Source organism: Vulpes lagopus, chromosome 10 (genome assembly GCF_018345385.1).
Source record: "Vulpes lagopus strain Blue_001 chromosome 10, ASM1834538v1, whole genome shotgun sequence".
Classification (NCBI taxonomy): domain Eukaryota; kingdom Metazoa; phylum Chordata; class Mammalia; order Carnivora; family Canidae; genus Vulpes; species Vulpes lagopus.
Window position 1 is genome coordinate 81,690,466 of NC_054833.1, and position 27,603 is coordinate 81,718,068.

Consider the following 27,603-nt stretch of genomic DNA (forward strand, 5'->3'; position numbering starts at 1 on the left):
CTACCTTCAGAGTGTGTGAAGCCAGATAGGTCCCTTGGGGTGGCCTGAGTCACCAGCAAACAGTGTCCTGGGGGTGGGCTGAGATGAATACAGGTTATCTTGGGGGTCTCCTAGAACCCTTCCAGGAGCCCTGGTGGATAGTCCCGCCCACGTGAATAACTCTGCTTTTTACAGAAGGAAACTGAAGCTCAGAGAAGGGACCTGAGCCACTGCAGCTAAACACCCTCAGACTGTTCTTTGGGTGGTGGTCTTTCGACACATTGGACAGGGCTTGGAGAGACAAGACAGGGCTGGCTGTGAGGGAAGCCCAGAACACAGGGGAATCGGGTTCCAGGCCCGGAAGGAATTTAGAGGAATGGGTCTCAATCCCCAAGGCTCATTAAGATCTCCTGGGAGCCCCCTAACAATCTAGGCACTGGGGCCCTGCCCCCAGACAGATTCACAGATTTGATTAGAATATTTTCTAGTTGAGACCTGGCATTTGCTGTTGTCCTTTTTTTTTTTTAATTAACATTTTCATTTTTTCAATTTTTTTAAAAAAGTCAGTTCTAGGGATCCCTGGGTGGCGCAGCGGTTTGGCGCCTGCCTTTGGCCCAGGGCGCGATCCTGGAGACCCGGGATCGAATCCCACGTCGGGCTCCCGGTGCATGGAGCCTGCTTCTCCCTCTGCCTGTGTCTCTGCCTCTCTCTCTCTCTCTGTGACTATCATTAAAAAAAAAAAAAAAAAGTTCTACATCCAGGGTGGGTTTGGAACTCACGACCTTGAGATGACGAGATGCATGCTCTACTGACTGTGCCAGCCAGGTGCCCCTGTTTTTGCTTTTCTTTCAACTTTGGAGTTGGGCACCCTCTAGCCTGGGCTCTACAGCGAAAAACACCGCAGAAACCAAAACGCCTAAGAAAAGAGGTCCGAGATCCCCGGTTCCCCCCAGCGCAGCCGCTGACTGGCGGTGCAACGCGTGCAAGGTCTCGAGCCAGCCGCGTGGCCTCTGCGGCCCGACTTCTAAAGCACTTTCACAAGCGTTACCTCCGCGCGCAGGTTCGGCCGGTCCCGCGTGACGAGGAGAAGACTGACCGCGGGGAAGGCAAGGGTCCGGCCTCGGCCGCGGGGACGGGCGGGGACGCAGCCTGGCTCTCCCGGCGCCCCGTGCGCTCCGCCGACGCGGCCCTGCCTCCCGGCCCGCGGCGCCGCCCTGCCCGGCCGGCCGGAGGGCAGCGGGCAGCGCAGGGCTCGGGCGGCCGCCGCCTGTCAAACCCTCCGCCCAGCCCCGCTCGCCGCCCGGCCCAGGCCCCCGGGCAACGGAGGCCCCGCCCTCGCGCCGCGATTGGCCTCCGCGCGGCGGCCGCGGCGAGCCAGTGGCCGGAGCGGCTGTCGGGCAGCCCGGGCCCCGCCCCGCCCCGCCCCGCCCCCACCCGCCCCGGGATGCCGCCCCTCTGGACGCGGCGGCAGCGGCGGCTGCGGGGGCTGCGGCGCCAGTGGAGGCGCGCCGAGCCGTGCGCCCCGCGAGCTGCGGCCGCAGCGGCGAGGTGAGAGGGGGCGCGGCCCGTGACCCGGGGAGGGCGGGCGCCGGGGCCCGAGGTCTGAGCCTGGGGGCCCCGGGACCTTGGGGTCCCGGCAGCTTTGGAATGGCGCGGGGAGCGCAGCGAGGAGAGGAGGGTTTGGGGGCCCCGGGCCCTTGTTGCAGGAGGGATGTTGGCAGGGCCCAGACGCCGTGGACGGGGCCCCAGCGCGCGTGTGCGCGGAGCGTGGGCCAGTGGGGCCGCCAGTGCTACCCGGCGTCGGAGCGGGTGACCGCGAGGAGCGGTACGTGTGGCACACGGCGTCCCAGGGCGCCTTCGCGGGGGCGTGTGGTGTGCGTGGGAGCCGGCGTCCCGGGGCGTCGCCGACTCTCCGCGGGTGTGCGCGTGCGATCCGTTCATTTTCTCTGCTGCGCGTGGGAGTGCGCGTGTCTCTGTGTGCTCGTGATGGGTTCGTGTCGCGGGAGTGCGCGCCCGCCATCGGACCCCCTCCCGGCCTCGGCGGTCGTGGGTAAGTGCGGGAGGGGCTGCGCCGCCGCGGTGGGCGCGCAGCGCCTAGTCCCTGCCGCAGCCCCTAGTCCCCCGAGCGCCCAGGGAGGCGCGCAGCCCCCGACCCACCCGGCGTAGTCTCCGCGGCGTCGCCGGAGCCCGGCCCTGGGAATCCGCGCTGCCGCCCGGGCCGGGTCTCACGGGGTGACCCCGCTCAGGCGCTCGCCCTCCTGCAGGCCTCGGTCTCCCCATTCCTTGGCGACGGCTGGACTCGGTGGCCGCGGATTGGAGCGGGAGGGTGCGCGGGCTTCCCCGAATGCGCTGCGGCGGCGGGTGGCGGCGGGTGGCGGCGGCCCTGGACTCACCAGAGAGGGGGGCGTGAGCCCCTTCTGGGCCGGGAACGGGCTGTTGCGCGACCAGGTGGGTTTGTCGGGTCAGGGGAAGTGTGGTGGAGCCGACCCGTTTTAGAGACGGGGAGCACGTCGAGGGGTGCTGGTGGCCGGCCCCAACCTCCCCCGGGACTCGGGGCTCGGACGCGAGGGCCGTTGGCTGTTCCTAACGCGCGCCTGCCGTCTTCCCTCCGCAGGAGCCCGGCTCTACCCCCAGCGGCGCGCCCTGCGCTGGCGCCATGCACTGCGAGGTGGCGGAGGCGCACTCAGACAAGAGGCCCAAGGAGGCCCTCGGCGCCCCGGGGCCAGGCCGCGGGCCCGCGGGCCTCGGCGGCACGCACATGGCCTTCAGGGTCGCTGGGAGCGGCGGCGGCTGCGTGGACGCGGGCCCGCGTGACCTGCTGCCCCGGCCGCCCGCGCCGCTGCCCTGCGCCCACGAGCTCCTCCGCCCACGGAGCCCCCGAGACTATGGCCCGTCCAAGGCCGCCGCCGCCGCCGCCGCCGCCGGGAAGGGTAAGTCCGGTCCCGCCGACGTGCCCCGCTGGCCTGGCGGGTGGAGAAATCCGGGCTGCCTGGCCTGAGCACCGCACTCCTTTGCGGGAATTCTCGGGAGAGCTAGGTGCAGCTTTCTCTCGTGTTCACCACTCTCTCTCTCGGTGTTTGGGACTCGGTTGTCATTATCAAATGATGCCTGTTTAGGAAGCATCTAACCTAAACTCAGTAAGCCTATTTCGGAGGACCAATGTGTATAGAGTCCAGCTTACGTGATTTTGCTTCTGTGAATTTCTGGTAAGAGTTGTGCAAGACTTACAGAATCTTGTGAATTAGGGCGGATAGCAGCTCGGATATCTCCGAACTGGCCACAGGCATATTTGGAAGTATTCTGATCATGCTAAAGAGCAAAAACCAGAGGCCTTCAGCAAGACCTCTCCCCTCTTGGAATCTCAGTTTCCCCATCTGTCAAGTGAGGAATTAATTTTGTCAGATGATTTCTGGAGTCCCGATGGAAAATTTTATGAATCTGTGATCCAGCCTGAGTCAGTATCTTGACTTTAAAAAAAAAAATGGCTTTTTCAAATTTGAAGCTTCAGAAGCATAATATTTGATCAGATATTCCTTTGCAGTACCCATCCTCTACTCGGTGACGCTGGTGGGTGTAAGGTGCAGGCTGCAGTAGGGTTTATGGGCTCAAAGTCAGCCATGATGCGGGCATTCTCATGAACCTGTTCTCTCATCACAGTTAATTATTATTGAACCATTATTTATAAGTTTCATGCTGACAGATAATTAACTAGAAATTAGGGAAATTGTTAAGATGCAGTGTTGTCCTGCCATCCCCCGCCCCCCCCCCCCCAACCTTTTTCTCTCCCTGGGAGAAACCAAGGCTTGGGATTTCATTATTTCGGCTTTTAGGACCTCTTGGTTCTATTCCTAGGTGATTCTCAAGACAGAAAGTTTCTTTCGGCTCTATAGACATCACTCCTTTAGCATTAGCCCCAGCAACTTAGAAAACGTAGAGCGTTTGGGTTTTAGAGATGAGAGCTTCTTCTGGGTGGAGAATAACCAACTTCCCAGTTCAGGCACTGGTAAAATGAAATGAAAGGAAACAGTGTTTTTCTCTTTAATGAAAACACCTGACTTTGTAGGAGAGTGCTATTTTCTTGTCTCATGTTCAATGTCAGCCTCTACTCCAACAGAGAGGGACTCTGTTGGAAAGGGAGACACAAAACAGTGGTTTTAGGGTATTATTACTAGGATACGCATATGAGGTTTTCTTTACTGGGGAGAGAGGAGTGGTGCGCAGCAAGACATGAGTAATATCTGCTGCCCTGAGCTTCTTGGCTTGCCCTGCTCCACATATAATCCTCCCTTAAACAGATACCCTCATACAACGTTTTAGGTTTTAAAAAAATCATAGCTGTCCCTGAAGATCGATTTCTCTGCAGACCTGGTGAATGGCTCTCCTAAACATATCTTTGTTTGAAGCCGTGGTTAGAGACCTCTCATCTGGGTGCTTTGCATATGATCTTCCTATTTCCATTCTCCTAAGCCCCAATTATCTTTATTCATACTCCTCTTCCCGCACCAATGTCTAATATATGAAATGTTTAACTCAGGATTGTATTTGGGAAGGAAAAAGAAGGGTAGAAAGGGATGGGAGGAACAGCCTCTTTCTTTGTACCCTAACATGGTTGTTCTGGTTAAGAATTTGTAAGAGGCTGCCTTTTTTTTTTTTTTTAAGATTTTATTTATTTATTCATGAGAGACACACACAGAGAGAGGCAGAGACACAGGCAGAGGGAGAATCAGGCTCCCTCTGGGGAGCCTGATGCAGGACTTGATCCCAGGATCCAGGATCATGACCTGAGCCAAAGGTAGATACTCAACCACTGAGCCACCCAGATGCTCCTTCTTTTTTTAAATTAAATTAAATTAAATTCTTTATTGATGAGAGACACACAGAGAGAGGGGCAGAGACCTAGGGAGAGGGAGAAGCAGGCTCCTCACAGGGAGCCTGATGCGGGACTCGATCATGGGACTCCAGGATCACACCCTGGGCCAAAGGCAGGTGCTCAACCACTGAGCCACCCAGGCGTCCCCCAGATGCCCCTTCTAAACTGTTTTCTATACAGTCTCCCTCCCGGCTGGTGGGGTAGAATTTATCACACTCCTGTGAAAGATAAGGAAATTGAGGCCTGAAAGAAGAGAAGGTATCTCCTATTATAAAAGGCTGCCCCCTGATCTGGGTGGGTGTTCTCTGGCCAGCCTTTGCTCGCTGACCTGGGCTTGAAGAAATTGCCAACCTGGCCTCTCTCCTCAGCAAAGTCTTCCTCACAGTGGCCGGAGATGAAACCAGCTTCCCCACAGAGCTTCGGCAGTCTTCTTAAAAATGCCATGACGAAGCTTCGGCACCTCTTACTACCCCTGCTCCCACCCAGATATTCCCTGGACCACGTAACCCTCTTGAACGTTTGGTGTCTAGCTCCAGATCTTAGGTTTATTGGAAACACACTCAAATACCTATTGAAAAATATTTATTGACTCTGCCCTGTCGCCTATGATCTGTGCGAGGTCCGGGAAACTCACTCACTGCCTGAGCCTTTGCCACCCCACCCATTTGTAAACTTACCATGAGACCGACTTTGAAAGACTGGGGGAGAGCTTTAGTACAAGGGCCACCTCAGGGCCTGCTTATTGTGGGGTTACTCTTGTGATGCCTTTAAGGTTCTCCAGCGTCTGGCTTTTCATTTGCATGAGAGGTAGTGATGCCTTCCTCCCAGGGTGAATCAAACAATGGCTGTGAGAATGCTTTATAAACTAAAAAGGTAGGAGGGGTCACTTTTATTAATTCATGCCAAGCTAGGGTAAGTGACACTTGAGATAAAGGGGGCAGGGAAAAGAGGGAGAAAGGTTTGATTTTTAAAATGTTGAAGGTGAAGCCCACTCACTGGTGCACTGGCCAGGGGAAACGGAGAGGAGCCAAGCTTCAGGTCTTTTGTGGCCACGGGGTGCCCGGGAGAGAGAAGACAGTATTGCTTGATCTGGGGTCGGGTTTCAGATGATTTGCCTTCTGCTTCAGATAGACCCTAAGCCGAGAAAGGAAGCGAGCCCTTGAGTCTCACGGCTTCTCCATAAATGCTGGGGTTGTCTGTATTTCCAGATCTGGAGTCAGAAGGCACTGGGGATGGTACGACGTCATGGACTAACATTGTCATCATTTACAATAAGAATCACGATCTGTTTATGGCAGAGTCCCGTTTATCCAGATTCCAAGCAGCTGGAAAGGCCAAATTACCAGATGCTGCATTTTTCTTTCTTATTATTAAACACCCAACACTGTGCGTTTGGAAGTTCCTGACAAGGAAAGAAGGTAAACATCTGGGCTGTATGCAGGCAGACAGCTTTGTGGCGATGGCCTGATGACGCTCGTGCCCCGTGCACAGTGCTTTACAGTTTTCAGCGTGTGTTCCCACACATTCTCTCATCTGCTCTCAAGCCAGCTGTGCTCTGCCTACCTTGTGGGCTGCTCGGAGGGAACAGATGTAAAGTGCTTTGCAGTCTTGAGAGTGCTGGGCAGATCCTGGCTATTATTGCCATGGTTCCCATTTTATAGATGAAGATGTTGAGGTTCAAGGATGTGCTCAAAGCTACAAGCAAAAAGCGATAGTTTGTAAGCCTTCGGTTCCAAATATTTGAGCCTGGTTCTACAGCTTGTACCTTCTACATGTGTATGTTGGCGACCAAGAGCTGGCGTACGGAATGGCCTCCTGAATGTTCCCAGAGAACTTAAAATATTATTTGCTTTTGGTATTTCTTCTGTCTTGACTTTTTGGAAGTGGTACCTGTGCCATAGTTAGAAAACGTCTTAGTTTACCATTTGTCCAGAGTTGCTGTTTCCAGACTAAACCAGAGAGTGAGCTCACTATTTAATTTACAGTGACTCTCTGGGCCCTTTACACCATGTCCTGAGACTGGACACGTCCTAGCAAAAAAAAAAAAAAAAAAAGAGGCTGACGATCATGACACACGTGGACACTGTCATTGGTAAACAGACATCATGACATGGCTATAAAGTAGTCAATTTTCTAACTTAAAAAAATAGTTCATATATATATATATTTTTTTTTTATTTTATTTTTTTTCCTTGAAAAAGGAAATCAAAATGCAGTTGTAGTTTGTGTGTATGGGCATTAGGGGCTGGCGATGGTGGAGAGTAAACAACGATGGTCACCGTGATGTCCAGGGGAGGCCTAGGAGGGGCTAGCGCATCCCTAATAGAAAGGTATGAGTTATTTTGAAAGCATTTACCCCCTCCGGCTCTGGTGGGCAATTTGCTTGCATTTCATCCATTTTAAAGTGCTGGTCCTGCGATCCGGAAATAATCAGATCCAAATTTTTTCGGTGCTTGAGGTTTCAAAAAAGGGGGAGAAAAACCTGCTGGCCAAATGTCAGGCTCAGTGAGACAAAGAGAAACATGTATGTGTGTGGGTACACAAATACGATAGGAACATGTTGCGTCTCCAGTCGTAAGAGTTATGTATCCGACAAATCTTTTATAGACATGTAGCGGAAATATAATTCTCAAAGATTCCCCAAGAATCCTGTGCGGCTAGAATTTCTCTTCCCTTCCTGCCTCCCATGCTCTCCAGAAGCTGCTAGGACTTGGCTTGCAAATGGAAAGGAGACCATCACATTAGATCGTAACTTAATTTAGGCCTGGTTGTTTCTGAGCAGTTTACCTGTCCTGCTCCACTGGGCTTGAGGTCTCAGGACCCTTTTAGCTGTGGCATCATATTGGTAGGCTGTGTTGCTCCATCTGTGATTTAAAAACATAAGTTTCTTTATATGCTGTGGTTTTCCTTCACACTTCTGAGAATAAAAAAACGCACCCTGTCTTTGACTTATTCATCTCCTTGCGTTACATTTGCGTGAGAAGCTAAATGAGCCAGCACACTTATTTTTACAGTGCGTTAAAATCTCATTACAGGCATAAGTGCACAATGAATCATTTAAAAAAATATATTCTTATGTTCTTTGTTCTGAATGTTGCATAATTATCATCATTTTCTTCGGTTTTATTTTGTGGAGTTTGGCCAGCATCCTAGAAAAAGGGGAGAAACTAAAGTTTTCAATCCTTTTTTGGGTAGGATTAGGGAAAAAAAAAACACAACAAACAAATAAATACCAACTTTATTTGTCAGTTGACCAGTGATTATTGCTAATTGTGGCTTTTGCATAGAGAGGGTAATTTCCCTTCCTTCCCTCAATTTTCTTGGAAAAGAATTCCCTTTTTTGAAGCCGATGATGGTGGTATTTCAACCACCTCACGATATGTATATATATATCACAAGATATATACATATATATGTATATATATATATATATAGTTATATTTGAAGTTAAATTAGGTGGTTTGCAAATTTATTTTGCTAATACAGATTTTAGTTGCAATTAGTTGGGACCTAGAGAGTTGTGTTGTTTCTTTGGGTGTAGGGGGTAGTTTATTTTTGTGCTTAAAGAAACAAAGACATTCGTTTCAAGGGGGAGAAGAAATGAAACAAACTTTTGCAATGGGCTTTGAAAAATTCAACTGCATTATGCAGAAAGCACAGCTGTAATACCAGGGCCAGGAAAAAAAGAGCAAACTCCTGAAATATTTGTGCCGCTCGCCTTCACTGTGCTAATGATTCTAGCAGTTTAAAAACGGACTTCTTGTTTATCAACAGTGGCTGCCCGAATTAATAGTTTACAATGAAAAAAAATGCTTTCAGCATTGGAAGCAAAGTCCTGGACCGGACGGATAGCTGAGTGAGAAAGGAAAGCAGAAAAGGGGGAGGGTGGTTGTAGCTGTTTTGGTCTCCCTAGGCCTTATTTATAAGAAACTGAAAGGAAACAGACCTGGGATGAGGTGGGGGCGGGGAGAGTACAATCCTAACCCAGTGGTCTTAGAGTTTAAAGTCACTGAAAGCATCTGTTTTCTTCTTTTCCCCATCTTCCCCTAAACTCCAAAGGGTTATTCCTTCAGAGGGTTTCCGGCGGATCGAGGCGGATTGTGTTAGCATTACGAGCTGTGTTTTTAAAGTCAGCATTTGAGTCAGATGCACTGAGGAGACCTTCAGTCCGCTAACTGAATAATGCATTTCCTGTATGGCCTGAATTTATTTGGTGGTTATGGTTGGGCCTGTCTGGAGCAAACACATGCACCATTGTGCAGCCTCGATGCATGCGGGCCGCGCTTTTGGCTTTGAGTCTCTGTTTCCCCATCTGTAAAATGGGAAGCAGTTGGACAGGATGTTCCACAGCCCCCTCCAGCTCTGATGCTCCAGGATTCTACATGGGCTGGAGTGGGAAGGTCAGGAAGGATTGAGGGTGTGGGATGAAGCCACCTTTGTCTCAGACTCAACTTCTCCTTTGAACTCTTGACTCCTGAGGCTGACCACAGAAGGGAACAGAAGAGGGGGTGGGGGTCAATGAACCTTTACCGAGCACCTCTTCTGTGCCAGGCTGGGTACTGTAGCTGTGATTGCATTTAATGGTGCCCAGTAATCCTGGGAGAAAAGGAGGCATTACCCTAGTTTCCCAGATGGGGCAGCTGAGGCTTGGAAAGTTAAAGTGACTTGCCCCAGTCATAAGCTCACTATTTAATTCGCAGTGACTTGCTGGACAGGTAGTAAGTAGTAAAATGTGAGATTTGAACACAGCTCTGTGTAACTGCAAAGCCAGGACTTTCCTCCTAAAGTACAGCGCTCTCAAGGACAAGCTTTAAAACCCAGGCGGTAACAGGGAGTTGCCGTGGCTGTAGAGCATGCCCCCAACCCCAGGGGAAGGTAGCAGAAGGCCACAGGCTGGTCCAGACCCCTGGAGTCTCTACTAACACAGGCCGAGGTGTGACTTTACGGGAAGACCGTCTGCATCTGTCCAGCCCTCTGCTGTAGAAACAGGGAAAAGACAGTGGTTGCCAGTTGTGACATGGGGTCCTCAGGCAGGGACTCTCCGAGGCTGTGGAGGGACCCTCTAGATGCTGTTCCTTCCCAGAAGCCACGGCGCACACACATGCACCCCTGGTTATTGTGGGTTCTAGTCCTGTTTTGAGCCTTTCACACGGTTTGGGGAGACTCATTGCCCGGGCCCTGGCTGCAGTCTCCCTTCCAGGGCTTCTGAAGACACCTTTTGATCTTTGAAGAGCCTTCCTCATAAGCCCCACCACACGTAGTAGTAGAATGCATGCTTCATGGGGCATGATGGCTTAAGATCTATTAAACAATTCTTACTCAGTGGTAGGATGGAGAAAGGCTTTGCAGAAAGAGCAGCCCAGGAATCAGAGTAAACTTGAGAGTTTGATTATGGGAAATGGGTCTTTTGTGTCAGATGAAGAACGAACCAAATGACCCCTAGGAAAGGAAGAGGTCCTGCTGCTGGTTTGTGTCTGTGGCCCTGCACGACGATGCCGGCGTTCATGAGATGGGACGTTCTCGGGATCACACTTACTGCAGGAAGCTTTAATGCCCCAGCCTTCCTTGCCTTTGGATATTGGCCCTGAGTCCGACAGGGAAAGAAGAAAGAACTATCAGGATGGCACTGTTGGCGATGTGGCCCAGCCTCTTCCTACTTGTGTCTTTTTAAAACTAGATTACTCTTTTAGATGTTGCTGCCTTTTTTTTTTTCTTTTTCTTTTTTTTTTAAATAACAGGTTTGATGGAAAATAAAGCTTTAGCAAGAAACCAGGGAGAATTATAAACCTGACTTTAAAAATACAGATCCCATTTGCTGTTTTAAGCTCTCTGGAGGGCTGGAGATTGGGTTTGTTTTGGAACGTTGCTGGACTATATGAATTACTTCTCTGAGGCTTGGGTATTTAATACCTAGTAGAAGTTTGTATAAGAGCTGATGATGTATTTTGCCGACTTTCCAACCCTGTAAATAAATTACATGTGCCGGCAGAGGCTGCCAGGATCCACTGTGTCAATTGAAGCTTAATTTTTATCCCAAACCACTTAATACTTTTGTCCTAGCGAGTAGAGAAAGTTACCGGGACTCGTCCAGCAGCAGGCCCATTCCAAGACAGAGACGGCTTCGCAAGACCGTGAATAGGCCTCCGTGGATCCATGGATCGTGACACGGTTTTTCGGTGATTAAGTAGCTTCAACGCTCTTAAGCCCAACCCTCCAGGCAGAGGATGATAGTATAATTTTAAGTGTATCGTAAAAATGAAACTCAATCGCTTCCACTCCCCAAACCTGCCTCCCTCCTCTTCTCTCTGGAGAAAACGGCCGTAATTATGTGTTTAATCTCAAGACCGCCTGTGCATTTTATCTTATTTGAGTGCAAAGCCCAGGTAATAACGTTGGCATTTCCAGCGCGAAACAAAATAGGGTTTCTAATTTGGAGACACTATTAAATATTTCATGCTTCAACCAAACTCAATTCTTTTTTTTTTCCTATAATAAGTTTAAATATTAATTCTCTGGAATGTCAGATGCCTAAAGCTAGGCATTTAGTGATCTGCAGTTTCAAGTATCTCGAGGAAGGTTTATGAAACAGGATATTTCACTGGGAGGGATGAGTTGTGTTTCAGAGATATCTGAATTCAAGGCAGCGTCTTCAGATTTACTTTTTAAAGGGAAAAGGTCGTAAAATAAGTTGCTTTATGTGCTGAAGGATTAAGTGGCTTAGGCTGAAATAACAGCAGGGACTTGACTGTTTTTCCTCCTTATATTTTAACAATGCTTTCTGGGGGAGGGGGTGGGTCAGTTTCCCGCCTGTTTGTCTCCTCCCCCATCACCCCCCCCCCAACCCCCAGCAGCCAGATGGCTTTAATTCTAACCAAATCCCACGCGGAGGCCAAATGATTGATCAAACAGTCATTTGTACTTACGTAGCGCTCTTTGTGAGAATATCTCTGCATTGGAGCTTCTCGCCCGGGTTGGCTCTTCTTCGGGTCTGTAGATGGTTGACTTCCAACAGACTGAGGGGCTCTGAGAGGCAGGGGTCCGGAGGTGGATGTAGAGTAGAAATCCCAGACCTTGGCATCTAAGAACTCCTCGCCTCGAAACTTTGTTACTTCCCATCCCAGACAGCAGGGGTATCCAAGTTTTCTGAATAAAAGAACAGAAATCTTTCTCCGGTCCACTTGACAGCAGTTAGATTTTTAGTATGTGTTGATGGACGAGATGCCTAATGAGGTTATTAGTTTTAAGTACTCTTTTAGATTGATGTTTTATCATCCACTTACCCATCTGTAGAGACATCCTTTTAGTCTCTGGTCTTCGGTACCTGTTTCAAAGGTCACCTCTGATACTACAGCTTGTCTTATAGATTGGCAACCGATTGGCCGGTGGGATAGATCTGAGGCCTCTGATGTGACGTTCAAGGCCTTCCCACCGGTCCAGCTCTATTTCTTGCTGAGGCCCTGCTTGTTCTCTAGCACTGTTGGACTTTTCCTTGCACAGCTTCAGACCTGGGATTTCTCTTTACTTGTCCTTCTAAACCATGACCTGCTTTTAATGCATCCCTGTACCCTTGTTCCAGTACCAGGTCTGGCACAAAGGATGTATCCGAGAAACATAGGGTGCCAATGGAGACTCTGGGCATGGAACTGGGTCATCGGGTTTGAATCCTAGTTCTGGGTACTGACTTGGGGAACTTGGGGCATGTTACCGAGCTCTCTGGGCCTTGGTGTCCATATATACAAAATGGGGATAACAGTAGCCATGCTCTCACAAGGCTATTATGAGGGTGAAATGAGTTGATATATGTACAAGTGCTTCAATATAGAGATTGATTGGCCCATGGTATAATGCTCAATAAATGTTGGGATTATTATTGTTATTGCTGTCATGTAAATGTTTGGTAAACAGAACCTCTTGGAAGGGCTTTCTTTCCCTTCCTTACCACCAGACTGACTCCTACTTACTCTTTAAGACCCAGTTTGAGTGCCACCTCCTCCTGAAAGCCTTCCCTTTCTCCCTAGGCTGGGTTTTGCTAGAGCTTTGGCACACGCAGCCCTAACCCTTCCTTGTGCTGTAGCACTGGTCACACTGTGGTGATTTACTATTTACTCATGTGTTCTTGAGGACGGAGCAGAGTTTCATTATCCCTGCACAGCACAGGGTCTGAAACGTTGGGAATGGAATCCAACCCAGTCTCTGCCCTCAAGGAACTTGTTGTCTATAGAGGAGGAGCCAAGTGGTATGTTCTTGTTTTTCCCACAAGGTTGAACACACAGTAGGCTCTCAGTGTATATGAGACTCTGATAAATGTGCAAGGAATTCCCAATGCACACACAGCCATATTCCCTTTCCAGCACCTGCCTAGGGCTCTTCCTAACTTGGTCTGCCCCCAGGTTGCTAAGTGACCTTGGCACATCCTCTCACCTCTCTGGGCCTCGCTGTCCTCTCCTTTCCAGGAAGGGTTGGTTTCAGTGATCACAGGCCCTTATGGGTTGCAGACCTTTGGAGTTGCCAGACCACGGTCCAGGTAGAGGAGCTAGGGGCATGACAGCTGTCCCCAGAGTGGCCCAGGACTGTAGGCACTTTCTGCTGCAAACCTTCCCTCCCTCCTAGGCAAACTTTCAGGCATTTTAAAGTGTGTTTCATTTTGTGGTTTAAAGAGCAGTTATTGGTATTGTAACCCATCTGACCCAAATTTCTCGAAGATGAAGAAGAACCTCGGACCAGGTATTGGAACCTCGGACCAGGAGCTAGACAATGGCTTTCTGCAGCCCTGAAAATTGATGTACATACCTTGGATCCCCCCTCCAGCTCAGGTTTAGACAGAGTCCCTGGGGGCATTGTACTGGCCTACAGGCTTCTCACCAGGCACTGTTACGATTTCAGTGCTGTAAACTGTAAAGCTCTGTCTAAATCATCACTGTTTTTTCAGTCCCCCCCTTGAACAGATAAGAAGACTAAGGATCAGAGAGACCATGCTGTTACTTGTGCAAATGTGGCCACATGGTTTTTGGAATCAGAATGGGTTCAGATCCCATACTGCACAACTTGCTGGACCTTGGGCAACTTCATTGAACCATGAACCTCATTTTTCCTCATTTGCCAAATGGAGATAATTCTCATCTCATAGGGTTGATGTGGGAATGAAGAGGAGACCTCTGTAGAGCACCTTGCTCAGGGGTTAGCACACAGTAGGCGTGTAACAAGAATTAGCTCTTGTGGCTGGTCTTAGTGCATAGCTGGGACAGGTCCTCTCCTCTGGCCTGACTTCATCTGATGCTCCTCTGTGGCACAGTACCCCATCCTGTTAGTCTGGTTCTTGTTTTTCTTTGTTGGTGAAGTTAGAATAGTCAGGACTTTGGGGCCAGAGAGACTGAGATTCTGATCCAAGTGCTGGAGGACACAGATCTGATTGGACACAGAGGCATCTCCACTTCACTTAGGGGCTGAGATGGGCGTGGGCTGCCTCAGTGAAGCTCTCTGACTGGTCCTGGCCCGGGGTCAGTACAAGACCCTCACTGGGCCTGTGGTAGCTCTGGTGTTCAGCAGGAGGGGAGAGTGTCTGTGGGATGGGCCAGGAGGGAGAGCCACCCGCCCCTGTTTATTGGGTTGGGATTTGCCTTCTGACTCATACCCAGATGGATTACTTTCATTCTGCTTCCCGAACTTGTGATGCCATTACCATTCTGCCCTCAACTTCCCCATGCATGCAGGTGTCTGCATTACTATAGTGGCTTCCATTTGTTGAACGCTGGTGGGTAGAGAGCCTGCAAAGCCATTTAATTCGTTCTACGTTTACTTCTTGGGGAGAATATTGCCACCCTCATTTTTTTTTTTTTAAAGATTTTACTTATTTATTCATGAGAGACAGAGAGAGAGAGAGAGAGAGATACAGAGACATAGGCAGAGGGAGAAGCAGGCTCCCTGCAGGAGCCTGATGCAGGACCCGATCTCAGGACCCCGGGATCTCAACCTAAGCCAAAGGCAGATGCTCAATCAATGATCCACCCAGGTGTCCCTTGTCACCCTCATTTTACAGATGAGAAAAAGTGAGGCTCAGAGAGGCTTAATGACCTGCCCCAAATTCCAGAGCTGTAAGCCCACTCAATTCCTTGATCCTGCCCTTCCTCATACCTTGCTCCCTCTATGGGTCCCCCTTCAGGTCCTCCGGATCTCTGGTGCCTTGGGCCTGGTCTTAACCCTTGCATCACTGCTGAGAGACTGCCTCTTCCCAGCCGTGATTGTGATTTCCCTCCTTTGTCTTCTAACTGCCCTCCATCACTTTTCTCTCACTGAACAGTCAAGTATTATGGATGCTTGGGTCCGTGTTTTCTCCATCCTGAGACGGTGGAATCCTTGGAGCAGAGTCTGTGGGGAACACGGCTCTGCCTTGCAGAGGGAGTGTGGACCAGAAAGCAGAATGAGCATAGGACCCCAGCAGAATTCATCTGTCCCTTTCTGGGGAAGGGGCACTATCCTGGGGATGTTCCCCAAGCGGACTTCCAGGACAGGATTTCTACGTCTGAGCCTCAGCTTCCCATTTGTAAAATGGGGACAGTGAATCCCTGCCTCGCCAATTGTCAGGAGTGTGTGGGATACAGTGTGTGAACAGGTCCTGAAAACAGGAAAGGCCCTGGGTTTGCTCCTTGGTGTATGTGTTGATTGGCTTCTGTGTAGGGTTGAGCCCTGGAACACCGTGGTGGTCTAACAGTCGGAGCCTTTGCTTGCATGGAGCTTGCAGTCTTGAGGGCAGTGGACAGTCGGCAAGTGTGTAGGACCCCCCAGCCTGATGGGGTCCCCATTCCTCCTCTGTGTAGCTTCACCACCTTAGCACCTGGCTTACTGTCCTAAATGGACTCCTGGGCTTAGCGAAGCTAAGCCTCACAACCTGGAACAGCAGGTCTGAGCCTGGGTTTGTGGGCATATGAATGAAAGTGTTTGCTTGCTAGCTCCCCTTGCAAGGCTAGTGAGAGAATCAGTGAGGTCTGTGGGAAAGGGCAGGATGCTGGTGGAGAAGAGGGTACTCAGTCCCAGGGAGCGGGACCGACTTTGCCCGCCCCTTTCTTGCTCCTTTCTCATACTCGTTGCTTGCTTAAGCTTTCCCCTTGGAGGGAATGCCCTTTCTCATCATCTCTTGGAATATAGGCCAAGAACTTTCCTTTTACAAAATCTTCTGAGTCTCTCCTGTCCTAGCCTCATATGCCTCCCTCCCACTCCTCCCAGTCTCCCTAGTGACTCCGGCTGCTCATACAGGAGAGCTCTTTGCTGCAGGGACCTGGAGACAAGTAAATTCCCATTGTCTGATACTGGGCACAGAGATAAGGGCCCCCCCTTCCTTTCCTCCCCCCGGCCCTCATTTTCAGTATGCTGCCGCAATCATTTATCGAGCACTGCCAGACACTGGATTATCTTTTTTAATTGGTGACTTTAAGTAAAAAAAAACTTTTTTCCTATTTTGCATTCCCTCATCTTTGCCAACACTTGGTATTATAATTCTTTTTAAATGTAGCCATTCTGGTTGGTGGATGGGTGATGGTATCTCACTGTTTTTCTAATTTGCATTTCCCTAATGAGGTTGATTGAGCATTTTCCTACATGCTCATTGACCACTACTATGCCTCTTTTGTGCTGTTCCTGTTCAAGTCGTTTACCAATTTTTTATGGAATGGTCTTGTTTTATTGTTCAGTTTTAAGTGTTCTGTTGTACCTTCTGGAGGGAAAGCCTCTGCCGGTTATATGTATTATGAATATTTTACCCAGCCTCGGGTTTGCCTTTTCATTTTTTTTATTTTTTATTTATTTATGATAGTCACACACAGAGAGGGAGAGAGAGACAGAGACAGAGACATAGGCAGAGGAAGAAGCAGGCTCCATGCACCGGGAGCCCGACGTGGGATTCGATCCTGGGCCAAAGGCAGGCGCTAAACTGCTGCGCCACCCAGAGATCCCTGCCTTTTCATTTTATTACATCTTTGAAGTTTTCTTTCTTTTCTTTTCTTTTCTTTTTTTCTTTTCTTTTCTTTTCTTTTTTTCTTTTCTTTTAATTTTTTTTTTAATTTTATTTATTTATGATAGTCATACAGAGAGAGAGAGAGAGGCAGAGACACAGGCAGAGGGAGAAGCAGGCTCCATGCACCGGGAGCCTGATGTGGGACTCGATCCTGGGTCTCCAGGATCGCGCCCTGGGCCAAAGGCAGGCGCCAAACCGCTGCGCCACCCAGGGATCCCTCTTTTTTTCTTTTCTTTTCTTTTCTTTTCTTTTCTTTTCTTTTCTTTTCTTTTCTTTTTTTTCTTTTCTTTTCTTCCTTTCTTCCTTTCTCTTTCCTTTATTTTTAAGTAATCTCTACACCCAATGTGGGGCTCAAACTCAAAATCCTGAGATCAAGAGTCTCATGTTCTACCCACTGAGCCAGCTAGGCGTCCCTTCTTTTTTTTCTCTCTCTCTCTCTCTCTCTCTCTTTTTTTTTTTTAAAGGATCATCCTTTGTAATCTTAAACTACTCTGTGATGTAAATGTTCTTATAGAATTTTTTTAAAATTAAGATTAAAATTAATTACAGTTAAATAAAATTGAAAGTCCAGTCCCTCAATCATACTAGCCACATTTCAAGTGCTCGCTCAGTAGACACATGTGGCTAGTGGCTACCCATACTGGATAGAGTAGATATAGAGCATTTCCATCACCACAGAAAGTTTAGTTGGACAGCACTAGTCTAGAATATCATTCTTTAATTTATTCATTTGTTCAGCAAATGCTTCCTGGAGCCCTATCATATGCTAGGCTCTATATCTGGTCCTGGGTAGGTAGGTGTAACCCAGGCTCATCTTCTGCCTTGGGGAGCATCCAGTCGAGAGGCCAGGTAGGTGGACATACCAGCAGGGAGGTAGGGCCAGCATGCTGGTTACCAGGCCTGTCTCCCTTTGGGGGTGGAACATGAGTCCTAGGCTCTGTCCTGATCTCAGCACTGACAAGAGAGGTATCAGAGCAGATCTTCTTGAGAAGCAGCATTTGAGTGCTGGTTTCTGCTGGTTCCCCACAGAAGCAGCCTAGAGAAGGGCAGATGGTTCACGAAGTACGTTTCTGAAGCTGGAATCATGCTCAGGGCTTCCTCCCAGCTCCCTGTGCAGCCTCTTAGATTAGGACTGTGTTCTTGACTTCTATCTAACAAATTGCTTCCTGTTATTTATAATCCTGCTTTGGAGGTGGATTACGCTTTAAAGATAATTTGACTTATTTTTATATTTTATTTTTACTTTTTTTCTTTATTTTTTTCATTTATGTCAGTAGTATATACTTATTATAGAAAAATTGGAAACTATAGAAACATATATAGATGGAAATAACACATGCTTGTAATCTCACTCTCCTCTCTCCCACCCCTCACAGTGGCCACCATTTACATTTTGGTATATTTCATTTGTCTTTTTAATATTTACTTTATATTAATATATTATTTATATCATTGAGGTCATTCTGAATATAAAGTCTTGTGTACTTATTTTTAAACTCCACATTCTACCATAATAAACCTCGTCCACGTTACTAAAATTCTTTGTAAACATTCAGAAATACATGCATTTTATTAAATTTCTCAAATCATTTTAAATAGGAGGTACCTTAAAATAATTTAAAATTCAGAAACCCAAAACGGCTTTTTAGGAAGAGCGTTCCTCTTCTCTTTTTTCCCCTACCCCGTTCCCATTGCTGGTGACAACCAGCAATACCAGGCCTCTCAGAGAGAGTTTATACCCCTACAAACAAATCTGTGTATATATAACTTATATAGTGCATAAAATTTTTCTCTTCCCTTTGTGTAGATAATGCTGCAGTGAATAGCTTTATGCAGTAATCTCTGTTTGCATGTCTGATTGTTTTCTTAGGATAGATCCCCAGAACTGAAAATGACTCGGTGAAAGGGTAGTAACATTTGACACACATTATGGATTGGCTCTTAAGAGGGCTGCACCAATTTTCACAACTGCAGGCTGTGTCTTAGAGAACTTACTTCCCTGCATCATTCACCAGCATTTCCAAAATAATTTCCTAATTTGAAGGTGGAGACGAGATCCAGTTATCATTTCGTTTTACATTTATTTTGCTAGCATAGCAGCACATATATTGTGTGTCGATTCACAGTTCACCACTCCTCTTTTGCAAGTTGGTATTTAAGTTTGGGTCTGAATATTTTACATAGATTTTACTGAAGATTGAATCATTTGCTATTCCATATACATAGATAGTAAGCTGTCTTGTGTTAATGCATTGTTCATCATATTTGTTGCTAATATTATTATGAGTCTGCTGTTTAAACACGTTTTTAATGATTTTAAAAATTTGAAATTTTTTATAGAGTCCCTATTTTTCCATACTTTCCTTTGTCATTTCCTTCATTGCTCTTACGCTTTTGTTTTTTAAGATTTTATTTATTTATTCATGAGAAACAGAGAGAAGCAGAGACATAGGCAGAGGAAAAGCAAGCTCCCTGCAAGGAGCCCAGTGCGGAACTTGATTTCAGGACCTGGGGATCACACCCTGAGCCAAAGGCAGACACTTAACCACTGAGTCACCCAGGCGTCCCTCCCTCGTTGCTCTTCTTTTTGTCATTCACTGAGTCCTGTTGTTTGCTGCTACTATATTAGGGAGCTTCTTTTATTAACATTCTAAAAATAAATTTTTATTTTTAGCAAAATAATGCTAACCAGTTTTAAAAATAACCTAATAGAGAGAGTGGGTCCCCTTTCCCTCCTGGTCACACTCCTGGTGTCAGCTGCCTTCAGCCAGGGCTGCTGGAGCCTACCTCCAGGGGGCGCCACTTATCCCCCATCTGTGAACAATGCCCCCCAGACTTGAGCAACACAGTGGCCCTCCCTGCCTTCAACCTACTTAGCTGTCATCTGGTATTTTGTCTAGGTTACAGAAACAAATCATTAGCTAAACATGATACCAACTCTGGTCCAGTCAATGCTCGAAGCACATTATAAATATAATTCCTGTAATTCTCCTTACAACCCTATGAAGGCATTACTCTTACTTTCCTCGATTTGCAGATGAAGAGACAGATGCAGAGAAGCAAAGTGATTTGTCCAGGGCTACATAGCTGGTGAGTGGTGAAGCCCTAATTGCTGTGCACAGCCTCTAAGTAAGATTCCTGGGGCTGTTTCTGTGTTATTTGTACCCATTGTTGACTGGCACCTGTTAGGATGGATGAGGATTCCCATCTCTTAAAGCCTCGCCTCCAGCCCAGTCCTTTCCTGCTTGCACACCTGCCCCTCCCTCCTGCCTGGGCTACTGCACAGTCTTTGCTTAAGCCTGTTCTCAGGGGGGACTGTGTATAATGGGATATGCCCTATGGGGGTTTTGCTGTCTTGGTTCTGGCTGAGCCTGGACAATAGATATTGACAAGAACCCCTGGTGGCCACCTTCGAAAGTGGGGCTTTAGGTACCTAAACTGAACTTGAGTTTTGAGATCCTTACCTGGCATACACTGGGCTTGGGGTGGGTTTCTCCAAAGAGGGGATTTCTTTGGAGGGAGTTGTTGAAGAAGCTGTGATGTTTTCTTCTCCTGTGCCAGACGGGCGGGGAGGGAATTACTTTCTCCTCTCCACACCTCAAGTAAGGGGCTTCTAAGAGGTCCACTCAGAGAACCTGGCGTAGTCCCTGAAGCTGAGGAAGGACTGTGTTCCTCAGCGTCTGACGGTGTTGAAGAGGAAAGCAGTGGCAGAGTGAAGGGGGTGGCTGCACCACTGCCATCTATGGCAGGGGGTTGTGTTCTGGAGGACCTGCTGGATGGCTTTTCTCAGACCTACCCTCCCTGCCCAAGACGGCTTCTTGCCAGGCAGAGGCGAGAGAGACTGGAGGCGTCCCACAGGATACAGTGGGGTAGCAGTGTCTGCCGGCCAGGGGAACTCTCCCACCCAACATCTGAGTCCACAGAGCTCCCACAGTGGCGGGCAAGTGAGCCCCTTCCTGCCACTGCTGTAGACAGAGTAAGGGACCAGAAGGAGACATTGGCTTTCACCCTGCCCAGAGTCCCCAGCCTGGAGCAAACCCAAACTGTGGGAGGGGAGGAGCTTCTCTGTGAAAGAAGCTCAGGGTTGAGATTATTAATCTGGATGGGCCATCTTAATAACTCAGCTGAGACTGTTGGGGGCCGAAGTGTCTGGAAGATGTTTTATGATCTAAGAATAATCCAGCAAGTTATAGGGTCTTCCAGAGACTTCTCTGGTTTGGAGGTGGGGATGGGGAGCAAGTCAGCAGGTTGGATTTTAAAAGGGACAGTTGCGGGGAGGTGGGACTTGGGAAGGGGGAAGTAATGATAAACTGTGTCTCTAGCCCTTTCTGGGGTCCACTTTTTCAGCATAGTGGTTACATTTGGAACAGGAGGTGGAATCAAGTCCTGTACTGTGGGAACTTCTCCTTTGGAGTACAATGTTGTTTTCCTGAGGTTAAATATCACCTCTTTCTTCATTTGCTAGTATTATACTTATGTATCTGTTACTGTTTTTCCCTAAATATTCCATCAGTTTTGTCAAGCACCTGACAATCATGCTTTCCTCAATATGCTCAAAACGCGTCAAGTTATCTTCATTCCGTGTGTCCCTCGGCTCAACAAAGAAAGAGAGATTCTACCGCACAGCTGACCTCCTGGGACCTCCTGGGACTCCTCTTTGAAGCTCTCGTATGTAGGACTTCCCATTTCTTGGTTCACATCTGTATCATGTGCTGTAGCTGGTTTAAGCAGAAAAGAGTGTTTATTGGAAGAATGCTGGGTGGCTCTCATAATTGCCAACTAAGGCTAGAGAACTGGGCTTGGAAGCTACATAGCCAAGAACCTTACTCCAAATCCTGCCATAGAGGCTTTGCAGTGAAAACAGTGGGTGCCAGACATGCAGCAGAGCTGTGGTCCCTGGTCATTGGCTATTGCTGACTCCTTGTTTCTACTTCTACCGCAGTTGGAGGCTGCAAGAGAGGCTGGGAAAGCATGTCTTTGCTTCATTCACCAAGTTTTTTATTGAGCACCTGCTATGAACTAGGCACTCTTCTAGATGCTAGGAAAATAAGCAAAGAGGAAAAAATTTCTGTGCTCATGAAACTTATTCTTTTTTTTAAAGATTTTATTTATTCATGAGAGACACAGAGAGGCAGAGACACAGGCAGAGGGAGAAGCAGGCTCCACTCAGGGAGCCAGACGTGGGACTCGATCCCGGGTCTCCAGGATCACGCCCTGGGCCGAAGGCAGCGCTAAACCGCTGAGCCACCCAGGCTGCCCAAAAATTATATTCTTAAAGAGGGGTGGGGAGACACGATTATGAAGTCCATAAGTTAAATATAAAGTTTACCAAATGATGGTACATACAGGGAGAAAAAGCAGAGGAAGGTGTGAGGGAACCACTGCTTGACAGTATGCTTATGATAGGGGACATGGAGCAAAGACAGAGGATGTGAAGGATCAGATATTTTCAGCTTCTGTGTGTATTTTCATTGCGTGTGTGCACAGGTGTGTGTGTGTGTGTGTGTGTGTTGAAGTGGAGTGGGGGGATATGCCTTATAAGATGAATGATTTTCCCAGTAGAAGAAAGCTATTCAGATGCTGGGCACCCAGAAAGAAAAGCAAATGCTCTTTGCATTGTATTTTCTTCTTTTCTCAGTTTAACCCTTAAAATTTGCTGGGGCGCATCCTCCGGTGAGTTTATAAGAGGTCAGTAAAGATGTTTGTCTGAACAGTGTCTCCTTCCTGACTGCCTGGTTAGGGACTTTTGTTAATAACTAAAGCTTCAGTGCTTATTTCTATGTGTTAGGCGTAGTTCTACGAATTTGACTTGGATTCATGTCCATGAAAGTGGGTGGTAGAGACTATTATTGTGTTTATGCTACAAAAGAGGAAACCCAAGATCCAGCGAGGTTAAGTAATTTGACCATGGTCACACAGCCAGTGAGTGGCAAGGCCAGGATCAGAATTCAGGCGTCTGGCTTCAGAGCTGATCCTGTTAAAAATTGTGACAATACTGTCCTGTTCTCCTTGCTGTGGAGAAGTCTGCTGCCATGATTCCGAAGGCTCTGCCTAGGACCCGCCCCCCTTCTATCCCCCCATCTTCTTTCTAGAAGATTTCTGGATATTCTCTCCATCCCTGGTGTTGTGAAAGTTTCCAGTGATGTTCCTTGATGTGGATTTTTTCCCATTAATTAGACTGGGTGCTTCATGGGCCCTTTGTTTGCATCACAAATCTGGAGATTCAGATTATTTGCCATGCCACATGTCACTTGTCTTTTTCTGGAAATCCCATTAGTTGCAGGTTTGCTTTCTGAATCGATCCTCTAATTTTCTTATCTTTATTTTTTTTATCTGTTTTCTGAGAATTTCCTTGACTTTATCTCCCATTTGTTTTTTATTTTAGTTTATAAAAGCACCTAATCTCTAATGATTCCTTTTCATGCATTGTCTCTGTTTATCAATGCAGTATCTTAGCATACCTCTCTGAGGAGATTGTTAGGATTTTATTTTTATTTTTTTTTTATTTTTTATTAAAAAAAATTTTTTTTTATTTATTTATGATAGTCACAGAGAGAGAGAGAGAGAGAGAGAGAGAGAGAGAGAGGCAGACACACAGGCGGAGGGAGAAGCAGGCTCCATGCACCGGGAGCCCGACATGGGATTCGATCCCGGGTCTCCAGGATTGCGCCCTGGGCCAAAGGCAGGCGCCAAACCACTGCGCCACCCAGGGATCCCCTAGGATTTTATTTTTAAATTTACAATGTATTATTATTGATTGTCGGGATTTTTTAAAAAAGATTTTATTTATTCATGAGAGACACACACACACACACACACACACACAGAGAGAGAGAGAGAGAGAGAGGCAGAGACACAGGCAGAGGGAGAAGCAGGCCCCATGCAGGGAGCCTGATGTGGGACTCGATCCCGAGACTCCAGGATCACATCCTGGGCGTGAAGGCAGGCGCTAAACCGCCGAGCCATCCAGGGATTCCCCGATTGTTGGGATTTTTAAAAAAGATTTTACTTATTTATTCATGAGAGACACAGAAAGAGAGGCAGAGACATAGGGAGAGGGAGAAGCCGACTCCCTGAGGGGAGCCCGATGCAAGACTTGGTCCTAGGACCTTGGGATCATGACCTGAGCCAAAGGCAGATGCTCAACACTGAGCCACCCAGATACCCGATGGTTAGAATTTTAAACCATCTTTTCTCCTGTGCCCTGGGTTCCTGTTTTCCATTTGGTGGACTGGATCATGCTTCCAGGTTCCATGCTATGACAGTTGTCTCACCTTATAAAGACATCATGTTATACTAGCCCTCCTGCTCTTCACTTGCCCCTGGCATCTTCACTGCCCACCTTGCCTGCTCAGAGGCGGTCATTACAATCACTGTCCCCAAAAAGCTGTCCTCACCATCAGGCCCCAGCCCTGGTTGAGGCCGCATGCCCACACCCACATGTTTGTTGGATGGGGCTGGAGGAGACCCCCTACATGCCTGAGGATCCTGTCTCATCAGCCCAGAGCTCCAGAGGGCTTCTCCATGGCTCTCCCCCAGACCCTTCCTCACTGGGTGCTCCCCAAGCCCTGCTTTTGTCAAAGGCCAAACCATCTGCTCTCCTTTCCCTCTGAGACTTGGCCTGCAGTTTCCTCTCCTGCGGTGTGCATTTCACCTGCTCCTGGGGTCCCTGCTGTGAGGACCCATCCGTGCTGCAGAACCTACAGCCAGTGTCCCTGCCTTAATGGCATGCTCTGTCTTGCACCAGCTCTACCTCTGCTTTTACTGAAGGTGAAATTACTCAGGGAGTTGCGTCAGTTTGTGGTCTCCCTCCTCTCGTTATTATGGCCCTGCCTACTGTGTCCACACGCTGCTTGTCCAGGTGGGTTGTGGCCTCCATGTGGCCTGACCTAGCCATCTTGCTTGTTCCCATGCCTGGAACCTGCGGCAGGGTTTGGTACAGGGACCACTCTGGGTTCTCTCTGCCTGCTGCCTTGCACTGGCTGCCCCTTCTCCCGGCCCCAGCCGGCTCTCCACCTGTAGTGTCAGAGTTCTAGTCCTGCCAGGTCTCTGCCACCACCTGCGCCCTGCCACTCCCCAAGGCCTCTCTCCTGCAAGCTGTGAGGACCGCCTCATTGGCCTCCCTCACCATCCTTGCCTCACTGTAGTTCATTTTGTCCCCTGAGCACAGTAAGTTTGCTGTTCTGTTAGGGCCTCTACACGGCCTGCTCCCTCTGCCTGGTGTGCTTTTCCAGTCCATCCTCTCATGGGGGACTCAGGTGTCAGCTGAAATATCGCCTCGCTGACCATCTAGTTCCTGTCTGTGATTTTACTGGGTGACATTTTCATCACGGCACTTTCGTTATTTCCTGTAGTCTTGTTCATGGTCAGTCATCCTTCACCTTCAAGAATGGAAACTGCGAGAAGCAGGTACCTTGCTGGAGCCTATAACAGTGTTTGCAAAGAGTAGACTCCTGACCTCAGGTGAGTGCAGTGCAGTGCGTTTCTGAGGCTGCCGTCCATCTCTGGACATTGTCAGTGTCCCTGGAAGGCCAGGCTGCTCTTCACCCATCTCTGTGCCCCATCTGTGCATGGGACCTGGCACAGCATCAGTGGATATGGGTCCCTGTTTGTGGAAAAAAATGCATATCTTGTTATTCTTGTGTAGGCCTTAGTTTTGATGCTGCCTGCAGCTAGTATAATAGAAAAGGTGGAGGGCCGGGGTGCCTGGGTGGCTCAGCCAGTTGAGTGTCCATCTCTTGGTTTCAACTCAGGTCATGATCTCATGGGTCGTGAGATTGAGCCCCGTGTTGGGCTCCTCGCTTGGTGGGACTGGGGAGTGGTGTCTACTTGGCGTTTTCTCTCTTCCTCTGCTCCTCCTCCCTAACTCTCTCTCTCTAAAATAAATAAATAAATCTTTAAAAAAAAGAAAAGGCAGGGGGCCATGGTGGACCTGAATTCCTACACAGTCTTGAGCACTAGGGCTGCTATGTAAAACGTCTCCGTTGTCTCCTCTGCAGAATGGGATGGTAATCCATGCCTGGGGTCCTGTGAAGCTTAGGGGAAACAGAGGATAAGAGAGGACCTAAAACAACTAATACAGAGGGGACTTGTGTAGCCCGTTCTGCAGTTCAAATGTGGTGACCATTTAGGAGGCACCTACTGGGGCTGGGATCAGCTGCCGTTCTCCTGTTTCCATAACTTGGTGGTTTTGCTCCCGCAGAAGCTGAGGCTTGTAGATAACTGACTTGCTGGTACCTCATGGAGCTGGTTGTGCCTCTGTTTTCTTAGGCTCAGCTCTGTCTCCTACTAGCTTCAGAACTTGTTTGTCTTTAGCCCCCCACACACACCACCACCAATTGAAATTGCTGGATTTTTTTCTGTTTCTTTTCTGTCCTTCTTCATGTAGTAGCTTTATGGGGGAGGGGAGGATTGGGGAAGGTAAGGGAAGTGAGGACTGCCCCTGTCCAGCCCGATCCCCAAAGTCAGGGGCATAGGTGGCGGGCATGGCAGAAAGAGGCTGTCCCACACCCTGTGGGTTAGTGCCTTGCTAGATGAGTGAGCTGCAGTCTTAGGGGCTCTCTGCTTCCCTCTTGTAAAACAAATCTCTTCTCCCTCTCTCTCCTTTCCTTCTCTCTGGCATATACTCTGTCTGCCTGCCCTTGGCCTTGATACTTTCTCTTTTTCTTTTTTTAGATTTTATTTATTCATGAGAGACACACAGAGAGAGGCAGAGACACAGGCAGAGGGAGAAGTAGGCTCCCTGTGGGGAGCCTGACGTGGAACTTGATCCCAGGACCCCGGGATCACGCTTTGAGCCGAAGGCACAGACACTCAACGGCTGAGCCACCCAGGCGTCCCTGATCCTTTTCTTCTGTCGCTGTTTTTTTTCCTTCCTTTTTGGGGTCTCTTTTTATACTGTTTCTACTTCTTCCTCTTTTTGCCTCTGGAGCTTTCCATGTCTTTCTATCTAGGCTTCTCTCTGCCCCATCGCCTGTGTTTTGTCCTTCCTTCTCTCCGTTTCTGTCTTTCTGGGTCCTTATTCCCACTGAAGTCCCCTCTACCTGCTGTTTCTGGCAAGTGCTCCTTTTGTGGTAGCGTGAATGAAGAATCTCGGTGGTAGCCCATGACGGCTCTTGCCTGTGCCTGAACTGCCCTGCTAGACACCTGTAAAAAAACAGAACTCTGGCAGAACTGGACTAAGCCTCACCTGGTCCAGTCCTGGGGGCCTGTTGGGAGGAGCACAGGACTCTGCAGGTCCCTCTGACTGCTGGCCCCTGGGGGCAGGTCTGGGAATGACCCTACTGCCTGTGACCTTATTCCATTAGAGGACGCTCACTGACCCTCCCTCTGTTCGGGTTTTGTGTCGGGCACTGAGATAGCGCTCTGCCCTAATGGAGCTTTTGGTAGAGACATGGAGTTGGAAAGTGATTGTTGTGGTGGGTGATGATCAGTTAAAGCCACAGGAGACCTGCAGGGGCTTTATGAATCCTGCTACAGAGGCAGGCTTCCCAGCAGAGGGGTTGCTTGAGCCAGGCTTTGAAGGATGAGGAGGCCTTTTACTGGCTGGGGAACAAGGATAAGGCCTTCTAGGCTCTCTTATTCTTTTTCTTTCTTTTCTTTTCTTTTCTTTTCTTTTCTTTTCTTTTCTTTTCTTTTCTTTTCTTTTTTCTTTTCTTTCTTTCTTTCTTTCTTTCCTTCCTTCCTTCCTTCCTTCCTTCTCTCTCTCTCTCTCTCTCTCTCTCTCTCTCTCTCTCTCTATCTCTCT

At 48.5% G+C, this 27,603-nt stretch overlaps 1 protein-coding gene across 1 annotated transcript in view; it reads left to right on the forward strand.

Annotated features, from left to right (window-relative positions):
- The first annotated feature begins 1,426 nt into the window (after positions 1–1,426).
- The window catches only part of GLIS1 (GLIS family zinc finger 1), a 231,347-nt gene continuing 205,170 nt past the window's right edge, over positions 1,427–27,603 (forward strand). The window contains 2 exon segments of the mRNA XM_041770943.1: positions 1,427–1,527; positions 2,594–2,909. Coding sequence (XP_041626877.1) covers positions 2,636–2,909 — 274 coding nt within the window. The 5' untranslated portion in view covers positions 1,427–1,527; positions 2,594–2,635.